Source organism: Oncorhynchus masou, chromosome 18, assembly GCF_036934945.1.
Source record: "Oncorhynchus masou masou isolate Uvic2021 chromosome 18, UVic_Omas_1.1, whole genome shotgun sequence".
NCBI classification, from domain to species: domain Eukaryota; kingdom Metazoa; phylum Chordata; class Actinopteri; order Salmoniformes; family Salmonidae; genus Oncorhynchus; species Oncorhynchus masou.
In genome coordinates, this window is record NC_088229.1 from 58,398,311 (window position 1) to 58,414,830 (window position 16,520).

At 43.4% G+C, this 16,520-nt stretch overlaps 1 protein-coding gene across 2 annotated transcripts; it reads right to left on the minus strand.

Annotated features, from left to right (window-relative positions):
* Nucleotides 1-2,907: 2,907 nt before the first annotated feature.
* On the minus strand, nt 2,908-7,208 carry csf3a (colony stimulating factor 3 (granulocyte) a). Of its 2 annotated transcripts, none has more exons than XM_064923924.1 (5): nt 7,116-7,208; nt 6,404-6,588; nt 5,878-5,988; nt 5,506-5,646; nt 2,908-5,369 (listed from the first exon to the last, which is right to left on the minus strand). In XM_064923924.1, exons 1-5 carry the CDS (start codon nt 7,129-7,131, stop codon nt 5,175-5,177), a joined length of 648 nt encoding a protein of 215 aa, XP_064779996.1. In that variant the 5' UTR covers nt 7,132-7,208; the 3' UTR covers nt 2,908-5,174. The 2 variants fall into 2 exon arrangements, with proteins under 2 accessions (XP_064779996.1, XP_064779995.1); XM_064923923.1 differs by lacking the exon at nt 7,116-7,208 and adding an exon at nt 7,036-7,108.
* Between the last annotated feature and the right edge of the window lie 9,312 nt (nt 7,209-16,520).

Here is a 16,520-nt window from a genome sequence, read left to right on the forward strand (position 1 = left end):
CAAACAAATGGCTACTGAATGTCACTATCCCATCACTAGGTTCCTGTGTTTTGTTTAATCATGTCACATGACCTGGATTTTAACCTTTATAAAAAGGGGACAGTTTGATAAAGCTTTAATTCAGATGGTCCAGCACCATCCTCAGATTTTGTGTCTTATTCTCATTTCTGGGTAAGGAAACAAATCTAGGACATATGACATGAATAACCAAAACACAGGGCCTTACCCATGACGGATGATCACATGGCATTGTTTTGAGACAGAAAGGGCCTTTATTCTTTAGGGCACATCATAGCAAAATGTTTTGGAACTGAAAATGAAAATAAGAATTTGTTATTGGTAGTTCATTTTCTTCCGTTTGATGCCAAATGAACATGACCACAATAACCATAATCCCACATGTTCAACCTCTTCACTGTCACATGGTGGTGTGATGCTCTGAGTGATATTCCCCCGGCCTTTGAAGGAACACCCCACTGGTGATTCTTAGTGAGCTCGTGCTTATCAGTCATCTAGCCTTGCATAACTTCCTAAATGAAGTCCCTGGATGGGGGAGGGAAATAAGGGATGTCATTAGACGTAACAGTCTAAATGTTACTTTCGGGTTCACAGAAGATGCTTACTCACTGTCTAATAATCCTTCATTTCCTCTGTAGACGGTCAACCAAGCATCTAGACACAAGGCTTTTAAAGAACAACTGCTTTTACAAGACAACCCTTGTCCTACCATATTTGGCAATTGCAAACCTAATTTTTGTTAATTTACTTAACACAAATATAATGTAACATGCAACAAGTTCATATAAGGAAATCAGTCAATTGAAATAAATTCATTAGGCCGTTATCTATGGATTTCACATGACTGGGAATACAGATATGCATCTGTTGGTCACAGATACCTTAAGAATGTTGTTTTTTTAAAGGTGTAGATCAGAAAACCAGTCCGTATCTGGTGTGACCACCATTTGCCTCATGCAGCGAGACATCTCCTTTGCATAGAGTTTGAACAGGCTGTTGATTGTAGTCTGTGGAATGTTGTCCCACTCTTCTTCAATGGCTGTGCGAAGTTGCTGAATATTGGCAAGAACTGGAACACGCTGTCATATGTCGATCCAGGGCATCCCAAACATGCTCAATGTGTGACATGTCTGGTGAGTATGCAAGCCATGGAAGAACTGAGACATTTTCTGCTTCCAGGAATTGTGTACAAATCCTTTCGGCATGGGGCCGTGTATTATAATGCTGAAAGATGTGATGGCAGCGGATGAATAGCACAATGGGTCTCAGGATCTCATCACGATATCTCTGTTCATTCAAATTGCCATTGCTAAAATGCAATTGTGTTCATTGTCCATAACTTATGCCATACAACACTCCTTCTGTGGCCTCCAACTGCTCTTAAACGCTAGTAAAACCAAATGCATGCTTTTCAACCGATCGCTGCCTGCACCCGCATGCCCGACTAGCATCACCACACTGGATGGTTCCGACCTTGAATATGTGGACACCTATAAGTACCTAGGTGTCTGGCTAGACTGCAAACTCTCCTTCCAGACCCATATCAAACATCTCCAATCGAAAATCAAATCAAGAGTCGGCTTTCTATTCCGTAACAAAGCCTCCTTCACTCACGCTGCCAAGCTTACCCTAGTAAAACTGACTATCCTACCGATCCTCGACTTCGGCGATGTCATCTACAAAATTGCTTCCAACACTCTTCTCAGCAAACTGGATGCAGTTTATCACAGTGCCATCCGTTTTGTCACTAAAGCACCTTATACTACCCACCACTGCAACTTGTATGCTCTAGTCGGCTGGCCCTCGCTACATATTCGTCGCAAGACCCACTGGCTCCAGGTCGTCTACAAGGCCATGCTAGGTAAAGCTCCGCCTTATCTCAGTTCACTGGTCACGATGGCAACAACCATCCGTAGCACGCGCTCCAGCAGGTGTATCTCACTGATCATCCCTAAAGCCAACACCTCATTCGGCCGCCTTTCGTTCCAGTACTCTGCTGCCTGTGACTGGAACGAATTGCAAAAATCGCTGAAGTTGGAGACCTTTATCTCCCTCACCAACTTCAAACATCAGCTATCTGAGCAGCTAACCGATCGCTGCAGCTGTACATAATCTATTGGTAAATAGCCCACCCATTTTCACCTACCGCATCCCCAGTTTTTATTTATTTTATTTTCTGCTCTTTTGCACACCAATATCTCTACCTGCACATGATCATTTATCAATCCAGTGTTAATCTGCAATATTGTAATTATTCGCCTACCTCCTCATGCCTTTTGCACACATTGTATATAGACTCCCCTTTTTTTTCCTACTGTGTTATTGACTTGTTAATTGTTTACTCCATGTGTAACTCTGTGTTGTCTGTTCACACTGCTATGCTTTATCTTGGCCAGGTCGCAGTTGTAAATGAGAACTTGTTCTCAACTAGCCTACCTGGTTAAATAAAGGTGAAATAAAAATAAAAATACCATAAACACACAGCCACCATGGGGTATTCTGTTCACAAAGTTGACAACATCAAACCACTCGTCCACACGACGCCATGCACGTGGTCTGCGGTTGTGAGGCCGGTTGGATGTACTGCCACATTCTCTAAAACTTATCTGGAGGTGGCTTATGGTCGAAAAATAAACATACAATTCTCTGGCAAACAGCTCTGGTGGACATTTCAGCCATCTGTAGCATTGCGTTGTGTGATGAAACTGCACATTTCTGAGTGGTCTTGTATTGTCCCAAGTACAAGGTATGTAATGATCATGCTGTTTAATCAGCTTCTTGGTATGCCACAACCACTCAGGTGGATGGATTATCTTGGTAAAGGAAAAATGCTCACTAACAGGGGTGTAAACTAAACAATTTAGAGAAAGAAGCTTTTTGTGCATATTGAAAATTTTTGGGTTCTTTTTTTATTTCAGCTCATGAAACATGGGACGAACATGTTTATTTTTGTTCAGTGTATATTTGGTGAGCGCTAATGCATTGCATTTGACAAAATAAAATGTACCAATAACTCCAAAATGAAGTATAACATACAGATACTTGCAAGCAATTGTCTCTGTAAAAAACAGTACATTTTCATAGAACTTATGAAATACAAATGGTGGATTCATGTATAACCCCTAAAAAAACTTCCTCAATGACACCCTGGGACAAAAGTTGATAACAGCTTATGAAGCTTACTACAAGGGTTGCTCACAAAGCATACAGGCGAATTATTGAGTAGGCTTGCAGTGCATTTGGAAAGTATTCAGACCCCTTGACTTTCTCCACATTTTGTTATGTTACAGATTTATTCTAAAATGGATTACATTTATCTACAAACAATACCCCATAATGACAAAGCGAAAACGGGTTTTATACAAAATAAAAAAACAGGGCCTCCTGAGTGGCGCAGCGATCTAAGGCACTGCATCACTACAGACCCAGGTTTGATCCCAGGCTATGTCACAACCGGCCGTGACCGGGAGTCCCATAGGACGTTGCACAATTGGCAGTTCTGGCCGGGGGGCTTTACTTGGCTTATCACACTCTAGCAACTCCTTGTGGCAGGCCGGGCGCCTGCAGGCTGACTTCGGCGGTCAAATGAGCTGTGTTTCCTCCGACAAATTGGTGCGGCTGGTTTCCCGGGATAAGCGGGCAAGTGTTAAGGAGCGCGGATTGGCGCTTCAAAAAATGTACATAAGTATTAAAACCCTTTGCTATGAGACTCAAAATTGAGCTCCGGTGAATCCTGAGGTGAATGTCTGCTGCATTGAAGGTCCCCAAGAACACTATGGCCTCCATCGTTCTTAAATGGAATAAGTTTGGAACCACCAAGACTCTTCCTAGACTTGGCCGCCTGGCCAAACTGAGCAAACGGGGGTGAAGGGCCTTGGTCAGGGAGGTGACCAAGAACCCGATGGTCACTCTGACAGAGCTCTAGAGTTTCTCTATGCAGATGGGAGAACCTTCCAGAAGGACAACCATCTCTGCAGCACTCCACCAATCAGGCCTTTATGGTAGAGTGGCCAGGCGGAAGCCACTCCTCAGTAAAAGGCCCATGTGTAGTTTGACAAAAGGCACATAAAGGTTCTGACTGAGAAACAAGATTCTCTGGTCTAATGAAACCAAGATTGAACTCTTTGGCCTGAATGCCAAGTGTCGCGTCTGGAGGAAACCTGGCACTATCCCTACGGTGAAGCATGGTGGTGGCAGCATCATGCTGTGGGGATGTTTTTCAGCGGCAGGGACCGGGAGACTAGTCAGGATCACGGAAAAGATGAACAGAGCAAATTACAGAGAGGTCCTTGATTTTTAAAAACCTGCTCCAGAGCACTCGGGAACTCAGACTGGGGAGAAGGTTCACCTTCCAACAGGACAACAACCCTAAGCACACAGCCAAGACAACACAGGAGTGGCTTCGGGACAAGTCTCTGAATGTCCTTGAGTGGCCCAGCCAGAGCCCGGATTTGAACATGATCGAACATCTCTGGAGCCCTGAAAATAGCTGTGCAGTGACGCTCCCCATTCAACCTGACAGAGCTTGAGAGGATCTGCAGAGAAGATTGGGAGTACAGGTGTGCCAAGCTTGTACCCAAGAAGACTCTAGGCTGTAACCACTGCCAACAGTGATTCAACAACATACTGAGCAAAGGGTGTGAATACTTATGTAAATGTAATATATATTAAATAAATTTAAGAACAAATTCTAATTTACAATGATGGCCTAGTAACAGTGCCTTGTTTAGTGGCAAAACTACATATTTTTACCTTTTATAGCTCTGGGATTCGATCTAGCAACCTTTCGGTTACTGGCCCAATGCTCTAACCACTAGGCTACCTGGTGCCCCAAAATATACATTTGCTAAAAATTCTAAAAAACTGTTTATGCTCTGTCATTATGGAGTATTATATGTGTAGATTTGAAGGGGGGGGGCAATTTAGTCAATTTTAGAATAAGGCTGTACTGTAACAAAATCTGGAAAAAGTCAAGGGGTCTGAATACTTTCCAAATGCACTGTACTTTCCAAATGCACTGTAAAGCATTTAAATGATATTTTAAGCATTTTATAAATACATATCTAATCATAAATAGACTAAATAATAAATAGATCATAAATAAATAAATAAAATAGATCACCATAAAAACATGGCAATTTCAAGTCAGTTTTGGGTCAATCGCTCAGCCCATTTGCTTGGGCTATGTTCCTTAGACTGCGGACTATGTCCTGGCCAAAGCTTTGGAGCTGCACCAGAGTCAGATGTGTGGCTACCTGAACCTCATAGTCCCCAGTGAGACGAGAGGCCAGGCTTGTGGCTGTGGGCTGCACCGCCACCGGGCTCTCCTCCACTTGGACCGCTTTCAGCATCTGGAGATACAAACTCTAATTACAAAGAACTCTATAATCAATCAGCATTTATGTCGGAACAGTATTTGAATCCAAGGGATTTTATAATACTGTGTATGCGTGCATGGTGTATAAGTCATTTTACAGGTAGCCTCACCCTGTTGATCTGGACGCGGAGATCTCTGATATCAGTCAGCAGTGCAGTGATTCTCTCTGTGTTGGCCAGGCGTTGTACGACAGCTCTTAGCAGGTCCTGGTGCACCTGTAGTCCCTCTGACATACGTCTCAGACAGGTCTCCTGATGGAGAGACCTCAAATGTCAAAGCAATGCCTTATTTCTAGGGCTGATATCATTTTCAGATGCCATATTTCTTATAGTTTCTAATCCGGGCCTAGAGTTGTTCCTGGGCAGGTCTGGCCGTCACTATAGTACTATAGGCTCCAGGTAGTAACATATTTCATCCTGAACCTGGTCTTCATATTCACGTGAATAAGGCATAGAGGCTGTAGTGCAGAGTCTGATGCTCACCAAAGTAAAGTTATCTGTCAAGGCTTTGAGTGTGGGAGCAGAGGGAATGCCAAGGTTGATCGCCAGGTATTGTAGTTTCCTGTTCTCACTGCTCGAGTTAAGAATCAGGGTCTGAGAGCCAAAAGACAGGATTAGAAAACCAATGTTTAGAATTAGAACATTGGACGTCCATTAAGTACTTATCTAAACTGAGTGGAATTTCCAACTAAAATAACTGATTCCACCTATCAAAAATGGATACATTTTGTGCGTAATAGTAGGTCTATATAGGCTACAGTTGACATTTTTTGTGCACGATCAGACCACCATAGACATAAAAACATCGTCCAGAATGGTAACAGCTTCTTCAATGCTTGTGTATGCTATTAAATGTAAATTTCCTGTAATATGGAGAATGATAATACATCTGATTGGATTTGGCCTATACAGCTCACTCTCCCCACAGATACACAAACGGTGGTGTCTGGTACAGCCTGCCACGGGCAGAAGTAACGTTAGTGGGCTTAGCCGAGGCCGATCCACTTACCTCAGAATGAATGCACGATGTGTGTGTCTCTGGAATAGCATCCAACACCTTTTTGATCAAACTCTTGCTGTTTTCTACGGACAGGTTGAATTCTGGATCGTCGACTAGTTGACCCGCCTCGCCAGAATACTCCAAGATCGGTGCGCTTTGACCGTAGCTGGCCATGTTGCAGATAATGGCGAAAACTGTAGAGAACAACGTTGCCTCTGTTAAAGCTTCCGAACCTCCGGTTTAATGCAATGTCGAAATCGGGGTTGTGATGAAACTGTGTGATCATTGGTTGATATGAATATGCAATGTCTGTCTCATTTGCCCTAGCAAATTACACACATCCCCGTGAGTATAACCTAGTTAAAAATAGCATCAGTGGAACAGGAACCCCTGTCAAAAATACCTGCACCTTTAAAAATAAATCCATAGCTATAACTTCAAACTATCTTTTACAGTGATAACTCAATGATAGCCTTGATTCCATCAACTATTTGACTTGCTCTAAAGTATCCTTTTTTCTCTGAAATAATTTTTGTCTGAACTAAAAAGTTGAAACATCCTAATTTTACATTTTTTTTGTCGTTTAAATGCTGTCAATCTAATAAATTGTTTACTAGAATATATTCCACGTTTTACTTTACTTGTTGCATTCTTTCTCATATCCAGTTGTTGTGAAGTCAGTCAGTCTACCAGCAGTGAAGGAGGGACTTGTACTACTCACCTATCAGAATGTTCATTGCCTTTGGGTTGATGGCACTTCAAGGAATTTGCTGATACAATTGACCAACCAGTGAACGCAAGTTGTGAGATACCATCATAGCCTTTACCCACTATATTTATACTAGTTGATGGGAATTCCCTTTCTATCACAATACTAGCTGTACAGTATCGAGTTGAATCAGTCATCTTTTCTGGTGAAAGTGTTGGAAGTGTAAAAATATTGCAATTGAATGGGCTGTATTATAAACACATTTTAATTGAATACATATATACTACATGTATAGTAATATGAACATGAAAATAATCTTGAAACAACTTGAACATCTAAAACATCTTTAAAATGTGTTGGCATGGTGTTATAATTCGGCAGCTGTGTTAAGTGACAATAGAGCCTGGGTTGGCAAATTATGACAAATGACCAGAACTTAATGTTCATATATACATTTATGATTTTGGTTAGGAAAAGCTGTGTAGACCAGCAATATTGAAGTCATTAAATTCTGGAGAAGAAAAAAAAACTATCTGAAATTCCTACATTCCAAAAACTGAGCCAGTCCTCAGGCAATGTTAATTAGAGGAAAACATACGTATCTGGAAAGCCCAAAGAAACTGTCCTGACACACACTGAGAATACAAAACATTAAGAACACCTGCTCTTTCCATGACATAGACTGACCAGGTGAATCCAGGTGAAAACTTTGATCCCTTATCGATGTCACTTGTTTAATCCACTTCCATCAGTGTAGATGAAGGGGGGGAGACCGGTTGAATAAGGATTTTTAAGCCTTGAGACATGGATTGTGTATGTGTGCCCTTCAGAGGGTGAATGGGCAAGACAAAATATTTAAGTGCCTTTGAACAAGGTATGGTTAGTAGGTGCCAGGTCTGTGTCACCGGTCTGTGTCAATAACTGCCACGCTGCTGGGTTTTTTCACACTCAACAGTTTTCTGTGTGTATCCCGAATGATCTACCACCCAAAGGACATCCAGCTAACTTGACACAACTGTGGGAAGCATTGGAGTCAACAGGACAGTATCCCTGTGGAACACTTTAGACACCTTGTGGAGTCCATGCCCTGACGAATTGAGGCTGTTCTGAGGGCAAAAGCTGTTCTTAATGTTTGGTATACTCAGTGTATACTGGAGGGGGGACCACCGAGAGTTCCACAGTAGTTTTCATCACAGGTCTGAAAATACTACATTTTAGTAATCCACTATAACAAAACATTACATTACATCACCTTTATGAAACAAAACACATCTCACATGTGCAGTGGATTCATTAATATCCTCATTTCCTAAAACTCTGGATTTGATAGTGTGGTCACTGTGGTCAAATAATAACTTCCACTTAGTTTCACTTCTGTTCTCTTAGTCTCGATTGCCATCAGTGAAAATTCTTCTTAAATGGAAGTTAGGATTTGCCCCGATGTGAGTGAGTGACGTAAAATAAAAATGGAATTGGCCTCTGTGGGGTTTCATACAAGTCTGCCATCTTGTGGCCTCTTGTTACCCAAGCCTCAGTTTCTGATTGACTCAACAGTGGCATTCATCAGCACCAGCAAAAAGGTTCCTCTCAGCCTATAGGTGTGCTTCCTAGTCTTAATTTGCTTCTTCTAAAGGGGAAATCTCAAACTGACATCCAGCCACGGCTCTTCTCTTATGTGACTAAATCATTATGTATTTGTGTTTTATTGACTGTTGTTTTGACTTATGTATTCCTTTCAACATTATTTGTACAAATTGACCAAAGGCTGTCTTATGGATTCCAATTCTATACTAAATACATTGCAGTGTTTTGTCAGCCCTTCTCAACCATGTCTTGTATAGTTGTATAGTCCTCCTTGTAACAGATCCGGTTTCTCTTCATGCTTTGACACTAAAACTGAGCCTGTGATCAGTCAATGTGGATTGTTACATCTGGCCATGCATGTAGAGCTCCACCAAACCAGACCCCTGAAATCCACACGGCCTCTATCTTCATTCAACCAAACCTAGACATGAAAGGAGGCCATTATTCACTGCCGTGCTCAATATAAATGTTACTGACATGGGTATTGAACCCAAAGTTTCCACGCAACTCAAGACAGTGTTAGCTCGCTGAGCTAAAGCCTAGAGCATTAGCTCCAGAACTAACATGAGTCTTTAGTTCTCAAGCGAGGTCACTTGTCACACATACCATAAAATGTTTTTGCACAGTAAAAGGACCGGTTATACTTGGTATAGACCTACTGCCTGTACATGGGTAATCTGGTGGATACAACTCTACAGCAAGTGTGCAGCCGGGAGAGATTGGCATTTCTCCGCTGTCTTGAATGTATGCAGGGTGAAGCAGCTTGATGTACAAGATGGCCCCCAGGACATAGGGTCTGTGTATAGAAACATTGGTCTCCCAGCAGGGTTAAACCATGTTCCCTGATAGCGACACAAATAATGTAAATAACTGGTCCAAACAGTATATAGTCAGAAAGTCAAATGTTGGGATTCATATTTATTTTACTTGGTAATTTTCATTTCTGACAGCTACATGCTTTTGTATTTATCTCTGTGACATATCCTGCGAGAATTAGGGTGTGCTGTACTGAAGTCTTACTGTAAAGCCTGAGTAGATAGACGAGTCACAACTCTGTGCTGGAAATTACAACGACGTACAATCCAGTTGGAGTGATGTAGATGTCATTGCGCATGTTTTGACATCTGATGTTGGTCAAGTAGGAGTCATGGAGGAGTTGAGCAAGAACAAATGGTTGCAGTGGAAACGGAGCAAGTGTGTGTTGAGCAAGACAATGACATCAACTTCAAGAAATGGGAGACAATACTGCATGCCAAGGCACGAACCATGGGCCAAGATATTTTGAAAAAAAACTCATCCTTTTCTCAGCAGACCCAAAATAGGCTTGTTCTAAAGGAAATGGTTCATCCCTACCCTCCCTCTCTCCATTGAAATTGTTAACAGACATGTTCTAGATTGTTTATGTACCTAGTGACTACTGTGTAATGTATGTACAGTACATTGTGCATACACTTGCCAGAGTCTTGTTCAAACTTACCAAAATAAATGGGTCATAGTAGCGAAGTAATTACAATTTAGCTCATTAAAACTGGAGTGATAGACTTACAACTGCAACCTGGCCAAGATAAAGCAAAGCAATGCGAAACAAACAAAAACAACACAGTTACACATGGAATAAACAAACGTACAGTCAATAACACAATAAAAAAAGTCTATATACAGTGTGTGCAAATGGCGTGAGGAGGTAAGGCCATAAATAGGCCATGGTAGCGAAGTAATTACAATTTAGAAAATTAAAACTGGACTGATAGATGTGCAGATGATGATATGCAAAAGAGCAAAAAAGTAAATAAAAACTATGGGGATGAGGTAGGTAGATTGGATGGGCTATTTACAGATGGGCTGTGTACAGCTGCAGTGATCGGTAAGCTATTCAAATAGCTGATGTTTAAAGTTAGTGAGGGAGATATGAGTCTCAAACTTCAGCGATTTTTGCAATTCGTTCCAGTCATTGGCAGCAGAGAACTGGAAGGAAAGGCGGCCAAAGTAGGTGTTGGCTTTGGGAAAGAAATGGATGTTACTGTGATAGACTGCATGTAGTTTGCTGAGTAGAGTGTTGGAGGCTATTTTGTAAATGACATCGCCGAAGTTGAGGATTGGTAACATAACCTTGTAGAACTGACTATGTTTGGCGGCGTCAGTGAAGGAGGCTTTGTTGCGAAATAGGAAGCCGATTCTAGATTTAATTTTGGATTGGAGATGCTTAATATTAGTCTGGAAGGAGAGTTTACAGTCTAGACAGACACCTAGGTATTTGTAGTTCAAGTCAGAACCGTCCAGAGTAGTGATGCTAGTCGGGCGGACAGGTGCGGGCAGCGATCGGTTGAAAAGCATGCATTTAGTTAGCGTTTAAGAGCAGTTGGAGGTCACGGAAGGAGTGTTGTATGGCATTGAAGCTCATTTGGAGGTTAGTTAACACAGTGTCCAAAGAAGGGACAGATGTATACAGAATAGTGTCATCTGCGTAGAGGTGGATCAGGGAATCACCCTCAGCAAGAGCGACATCGTTAATATATACAGAGAAAAGAGTTGGCCTGAGAATTGAACACTGTGGCACCCCCATAGAGACCTCCAGAGGTCCAGACAACATGCCCTCCAATTTGATACACTGAACTCTATCTGAGAAGTAGTTAGTGAACCAGGCGAGGCAGTCATTTGAGAAACCAAGGCTGTTGAGTCTGCCGATAAGAATACTGTGATTGTCGAAAGCCTTGGCATGGTCGATGAATGAATATAGCTGCACAGTACTGTCTTTTATCGATGGCGGTTATGATATCGTTTAGTACCTTGAGCGTGGCTGAGGGGCACCCGTGACCGGCTCGGAAACCGGATTGCACAGCGGAGAAGGTACGGTGGGATTCGAAGTGGTCAGTGATCTGTTAGTTAATTTGGCTTTCGAAGACCTTAGAAAGGCAGGGCAGGATGGATATAGGTCTGTAACAGTTTGGGTCTAGAGTGTCACCCCATTTGAAGAGGGGGATGACCGCGGCAGCTTTCCAGTCTTTAGGGATCTCGGACAATACGAAAGAGAGGTTGAACAGACTGGTAATAGGGGTTGCAACAATGGCGGCAGATAATTCTAAAAATAGAGGGTCCAGATTGTCTAGCCCGGCTGATTTGTACAGGTCCAGGTTTTGCAGCTCTTTCAGAACATCTGCTATCTGGATTTGGGTGAAGGAGAAGCTGGGGAGGCTTGGGCAGGTAGCTGTGGGGGGTGCGGAACTGTTGACCGGGGTTGGGGTAGCCAGGAGGAAGTTCTCCCTAGCCTCAGTGCAGTGGGCAGCTGGGAGGAGGTGCTCTTATTCTCCATGGACTTCACATTTGGAGTTAGAGCAAAGTTATGTTTGAAAAAGCTAGCCTTTGTTTTCCTAACTGACTGCATGTATTGGTTCCTGACTTCCCTGAAAAGTTGCATATCAAGGGGACTATTCGATGCTAGTCCGCCGCAACAGGATGTTTTTGGGCTGGTTGAGGGCAGTCAAGTCTGGAGTGAACCAAGCGCTATGTCTGTTATTAGTTCTACATTTTTTGAAAGGGGCATGGTTATTTAAGATGGTGAGGAAATTACTTTTTTATTTTTTATTTTACCCCTTTTTCTCCCCAATTTCGTGGTATCCAATTGTTTTAGTAGCTACTATCTTGTCTCATCGCTACAACTCCCGTACGGGCTCGGGAGAGACGAAGGTTGAAAGTCACGCGTCCTCCGATACACAACACAACCAAGCCGCACTGCTTCTTAACACAGCGCGCATCCAACCCGGAAGCCAGCCGCACCAATGTGTCGGAGGAAACACCGTGCACCTGGCAACCTTGGTTAGCGCGCACTGCGCCGGCTCGCCACAGGAGTCTCTGGTGCGCGATGAGACAAGGACATCCCTAGCGGCTACGCCCTCCCTAACCTGCTTGGCCAATTGTGCGTCGCCCCACGGACCTCCCGGTCGTGGCCGGTTACGACAGAGCCTGGGCACGAACCCAGAGTCTCTGATGCCACAGCTGGCGCTGCAGTACAGCGCTCTTCACCACTGCGCCACCCGGAGGCTTGGAAATTACTTTTAAAGAGCCAGGCATCCTCTACTGACGGGATGAGGTCAATATTCTTCCAGGATACCTGGGCCAGGTCGATTAGAAAGGCTTGCTCGCTGAAGTGTTTTAGGGAGTGTTTGATAGTGATGAGGGGTGGTCGTTTGACCGCGGACCCATAGCGGATGCAGGCAATGAGGCGGTGATCCTGAAAACAGCAGAAGTGTATTTGGAGGGCAAGTTGTTCAGGATAATATCTATGAGAGTGCCCATGATTACGGATTTAGGGTTGTACCTGGTTGGTTCCTTGATAATTTGTGTGAGATTGAGGGCATCTAGTTTAGATTGTAGGACTGCCGGGTGTTAAGCATATCCCAGTTTAGATCACCTAACAGAACGAACTCTGAAGATAGATGGGGGGGCAATTCTTCAATTCAATTGAACTCATAGTAATGGCTGGAACGGAACTAATGGAATGGTATCGAACTCAAACATGTTTGATACCATTCCATTCCAGCCATTATTATGAGCCCATCCTCCCCTCAGCAGCCTTCTGTGATGATCATGTTGATCTGGGGTTGGAGATTTGATCAAAAGTGGGGAAGCCTTTTTACTCTACCATCCACTTACACATATTCGGGGACAGGGGAGCTGTGGTGTACCAATAGAAGGGGAGCGAGAGTGGGGGAAAAGGAAGAGAAAAGTTTGCATCTCAATAGTCTTACACAGCTTCCTCGACGGGTATCCTTTCATTCACACTGAAAGAATTAGACAGGTGAAAGCACGTTTATTTTAGGCATCCACCATATTGCTTTTATGGGCTTCCGAATCATCATACAGGTGAAGGAAAGCAGACAGGGAAAAGAAGCAACTCTAGACTATTGAGATGTATTCAGGGACATCCTCACTCACTCCTCGTCAATAGCCTTCACTTTAGGCCGGAAGAGGAAACAGTCTGTCCATCCAGGCCCTGGCTGGAAACATTTTAATCTGCAACCCAATGCCATGTTGGGCTGTGCTCTGTGGGATTGGATGGGTAACCTTATCCCCCACTTTGTGTCCCATTACCCAGCAGTTGTAATACTCACACCAGTGTAACATGTCTGGGGGTAGCGGGCGGGGCAAGGTGAGCCTGAAATTTAAATTAACCACAGCGACAGCTACTGCATGTGCTAGGGAACAGGGGTGTTACATTACACGTGTGCTGCCCCACATACCCACAAAACAATACATCCAGATACACAGACACCCATGCACAGGTTCACACACACACACACAGAACTAATTTGTGTTTGTTTACTCTACCATCAAGCCCCCCGCCACACAAACACCACAGGCGGCCGGTCGCACCTCAATTGGGGAGGCCGGTCTCAAAGTAATGGCTGGAACAGAATACTATTGAATGGTATCGAAAACATCAAACACTTGGTTTCCATGTGTTTAATACCGCTCCATTCATTCCATTCCAGTCATTATTATGAGGCGTCCTCCCCTCAGCAGCCTCCTGTGACACACACACACACAAGTATGTTACTGGGAAGGGCGGGACTGGCCAGCTAGCTGTGTTAGGAAATGTCAGCAAGGGAGGCTTACCATCTATATTTCAGTGCTGTTGAACCTCCTGCTCGTCACGGGAGCCTGTTTCCTTGAGATTAGCTCTGTTAGGATCAATAACACTGTCCTGTAAAGCAAACTCAGCCAGGAGGAGAAGTGCTGTGAATAGAATGCTGATGCACCAGAGAATCTATGTGCTCGTATCAAAGCAAATGAATGATAAAGGTTCTTCCTTATTAAAGTTATGTCTTGACGTCTTTGAGTTTGCCCTCTAAACTAAGTCAAATATAGAGCAAAATGGATGAACAAGCTACTGGAGAGAGAGGACTCTTAAAAGAGGATGTGTTGCCTAAGGGACTAAGGAAGTGTAAAGCCACAACGAGCATCATACACTCTGCTGGGCAGCTCAAGGGCACCTCCTGCCCAGTCAACATGGAGAGGGCCAGGTGGTCCCATTTTGTCCTCCTCAACCCCAGAACAGGGTCACCCAAGTTGAAGGATTCCTTCCCAGAATTCTTATGGCCCTCATACATAGTTTATTGGCTTGTTCTACTCTGGAGGCATGTGTTTTCGATGCAGGGATACCCTTGTTGACAAACCCAGTTACAGGGTGTGCTGCGCTAACAGCCGATTTCATTATTCATCATCGTGTTCTGTTTTAAATCTCACCAGTTCATGTCGAATAGACACAAATGCAACATTTTATAAGGTTTTCCTTTACCTATTCTAATAAAAGATTCAATTAGGTATTTTGTGTCCTCTGTAACCTGCATAGTAATAAGGTTATTTAAGGCAGATTGGACGTTTGCGTATTCCATCTTGTTTTAATGCTTGGCTAGGAGAAATTCTAATTGGTTAAGATTAGGTTTAGGGGTTGGGATACGTTTCGGTAAGAAATGTGACTGGTTAAGTTAAGGGTTAGTATTTGAACCAGTAATGTTTTGTGTGGCAACCCGCAAATCTACTGTTTATTTCACACCTACTGTGCTGACTGTTGAGCTTTCATCCAACCAATCACATTCATTCCGCCCTGGAAGCAGAGCTGCCCTCAGGACAAAAATGAATAAGGAATCCTCCACTGAGCATATTAAAACAGGAGTTTACCCTCTTGGTTTACCGCTTGCTGTGTCATGTTCAATTCCACTCTACTTAAATCCACTCTTCTCATATTCGACCCTCTCCTACAAAATTACACTGAGGGGAAATGGACATGCATTTCCTTGTGCCTGAGTCTGTCCAATTAGGCAGTTCATATAAACCACAGCAGCAACTGGACCAGCAGGTCGCAGCCCCTGCAATGCAGTTTGGAAAGCCCCAGGGAAATGGCCTCGGTAGACAGTCTGGCTCCCACCATGATGCCAGGCTCCCTCAGAGACACTAGCAGGAAGAGGGGGACAGGAGGCACCCCTATAATCTAGAGATAGCTTCCTATTCCTTGTCTCTTTTTACATGTGATATGTCTGGGCTGTTTTCCTGATCACGTGACCTTAACCAGGACATTGACCATAAGTAGATTATAGGCTTTAACTAGGGCCCATAATTCATCCTAGTCAGTGCACATGATCACCACTGCTCTTAATGGATCTGACATTTATCCCGTTCTTGTACTTATCAGTTGTATCTAAAGGGAGATATTCGAGAGTATTGGGACAGAGCCCAAGATTAGAATATCATTAGCATTTGCTGGTTTCTGAATGGCAGTCAGTGCCAAGTTTGAATTTCAGCTATCAGGTAGACTGAGGGACTGGACTGACTGTCCTACACCCCTGGGTAACGATATGTCAGACAGTGTGTTTCCCTTGTCAAAGAACAACTACATCGGAGTATCCCAAACAATCTCATTTATAATCTCCTTCCGTTTCTTGGAACCCACCACAAGGTTAATTCTGCTGAGTAATACAACTCAGACAAGGGCAAGTACATTTTTAAAAAGCCCTTCCCTTTTCAAATATTAAACTGCTGAATGTGTGTATTAGCTCTTATTGGCAATTTTAGTCCCAGTGGACTCAGCCCACAGTTTTGGACGCATTGTGTTGTGCCAGCATGAGCGATTAACGCACTGTAAACCCCCACAGCAGGACCTTAATGTGCACTTTAAAACAGAAGGGAACTAAAAGGAACACATTTTCTCCCACTTGGGATGGTTTCTGTGTGAAGGATCATTGTGCCCTGGTGTGTAGGCAGGAATGTTCCTATACTGCACTGGCTGTTTCATTGTCGTGGTGAGAACAACAAACGGTCGCTATAGTACAGCGAGGG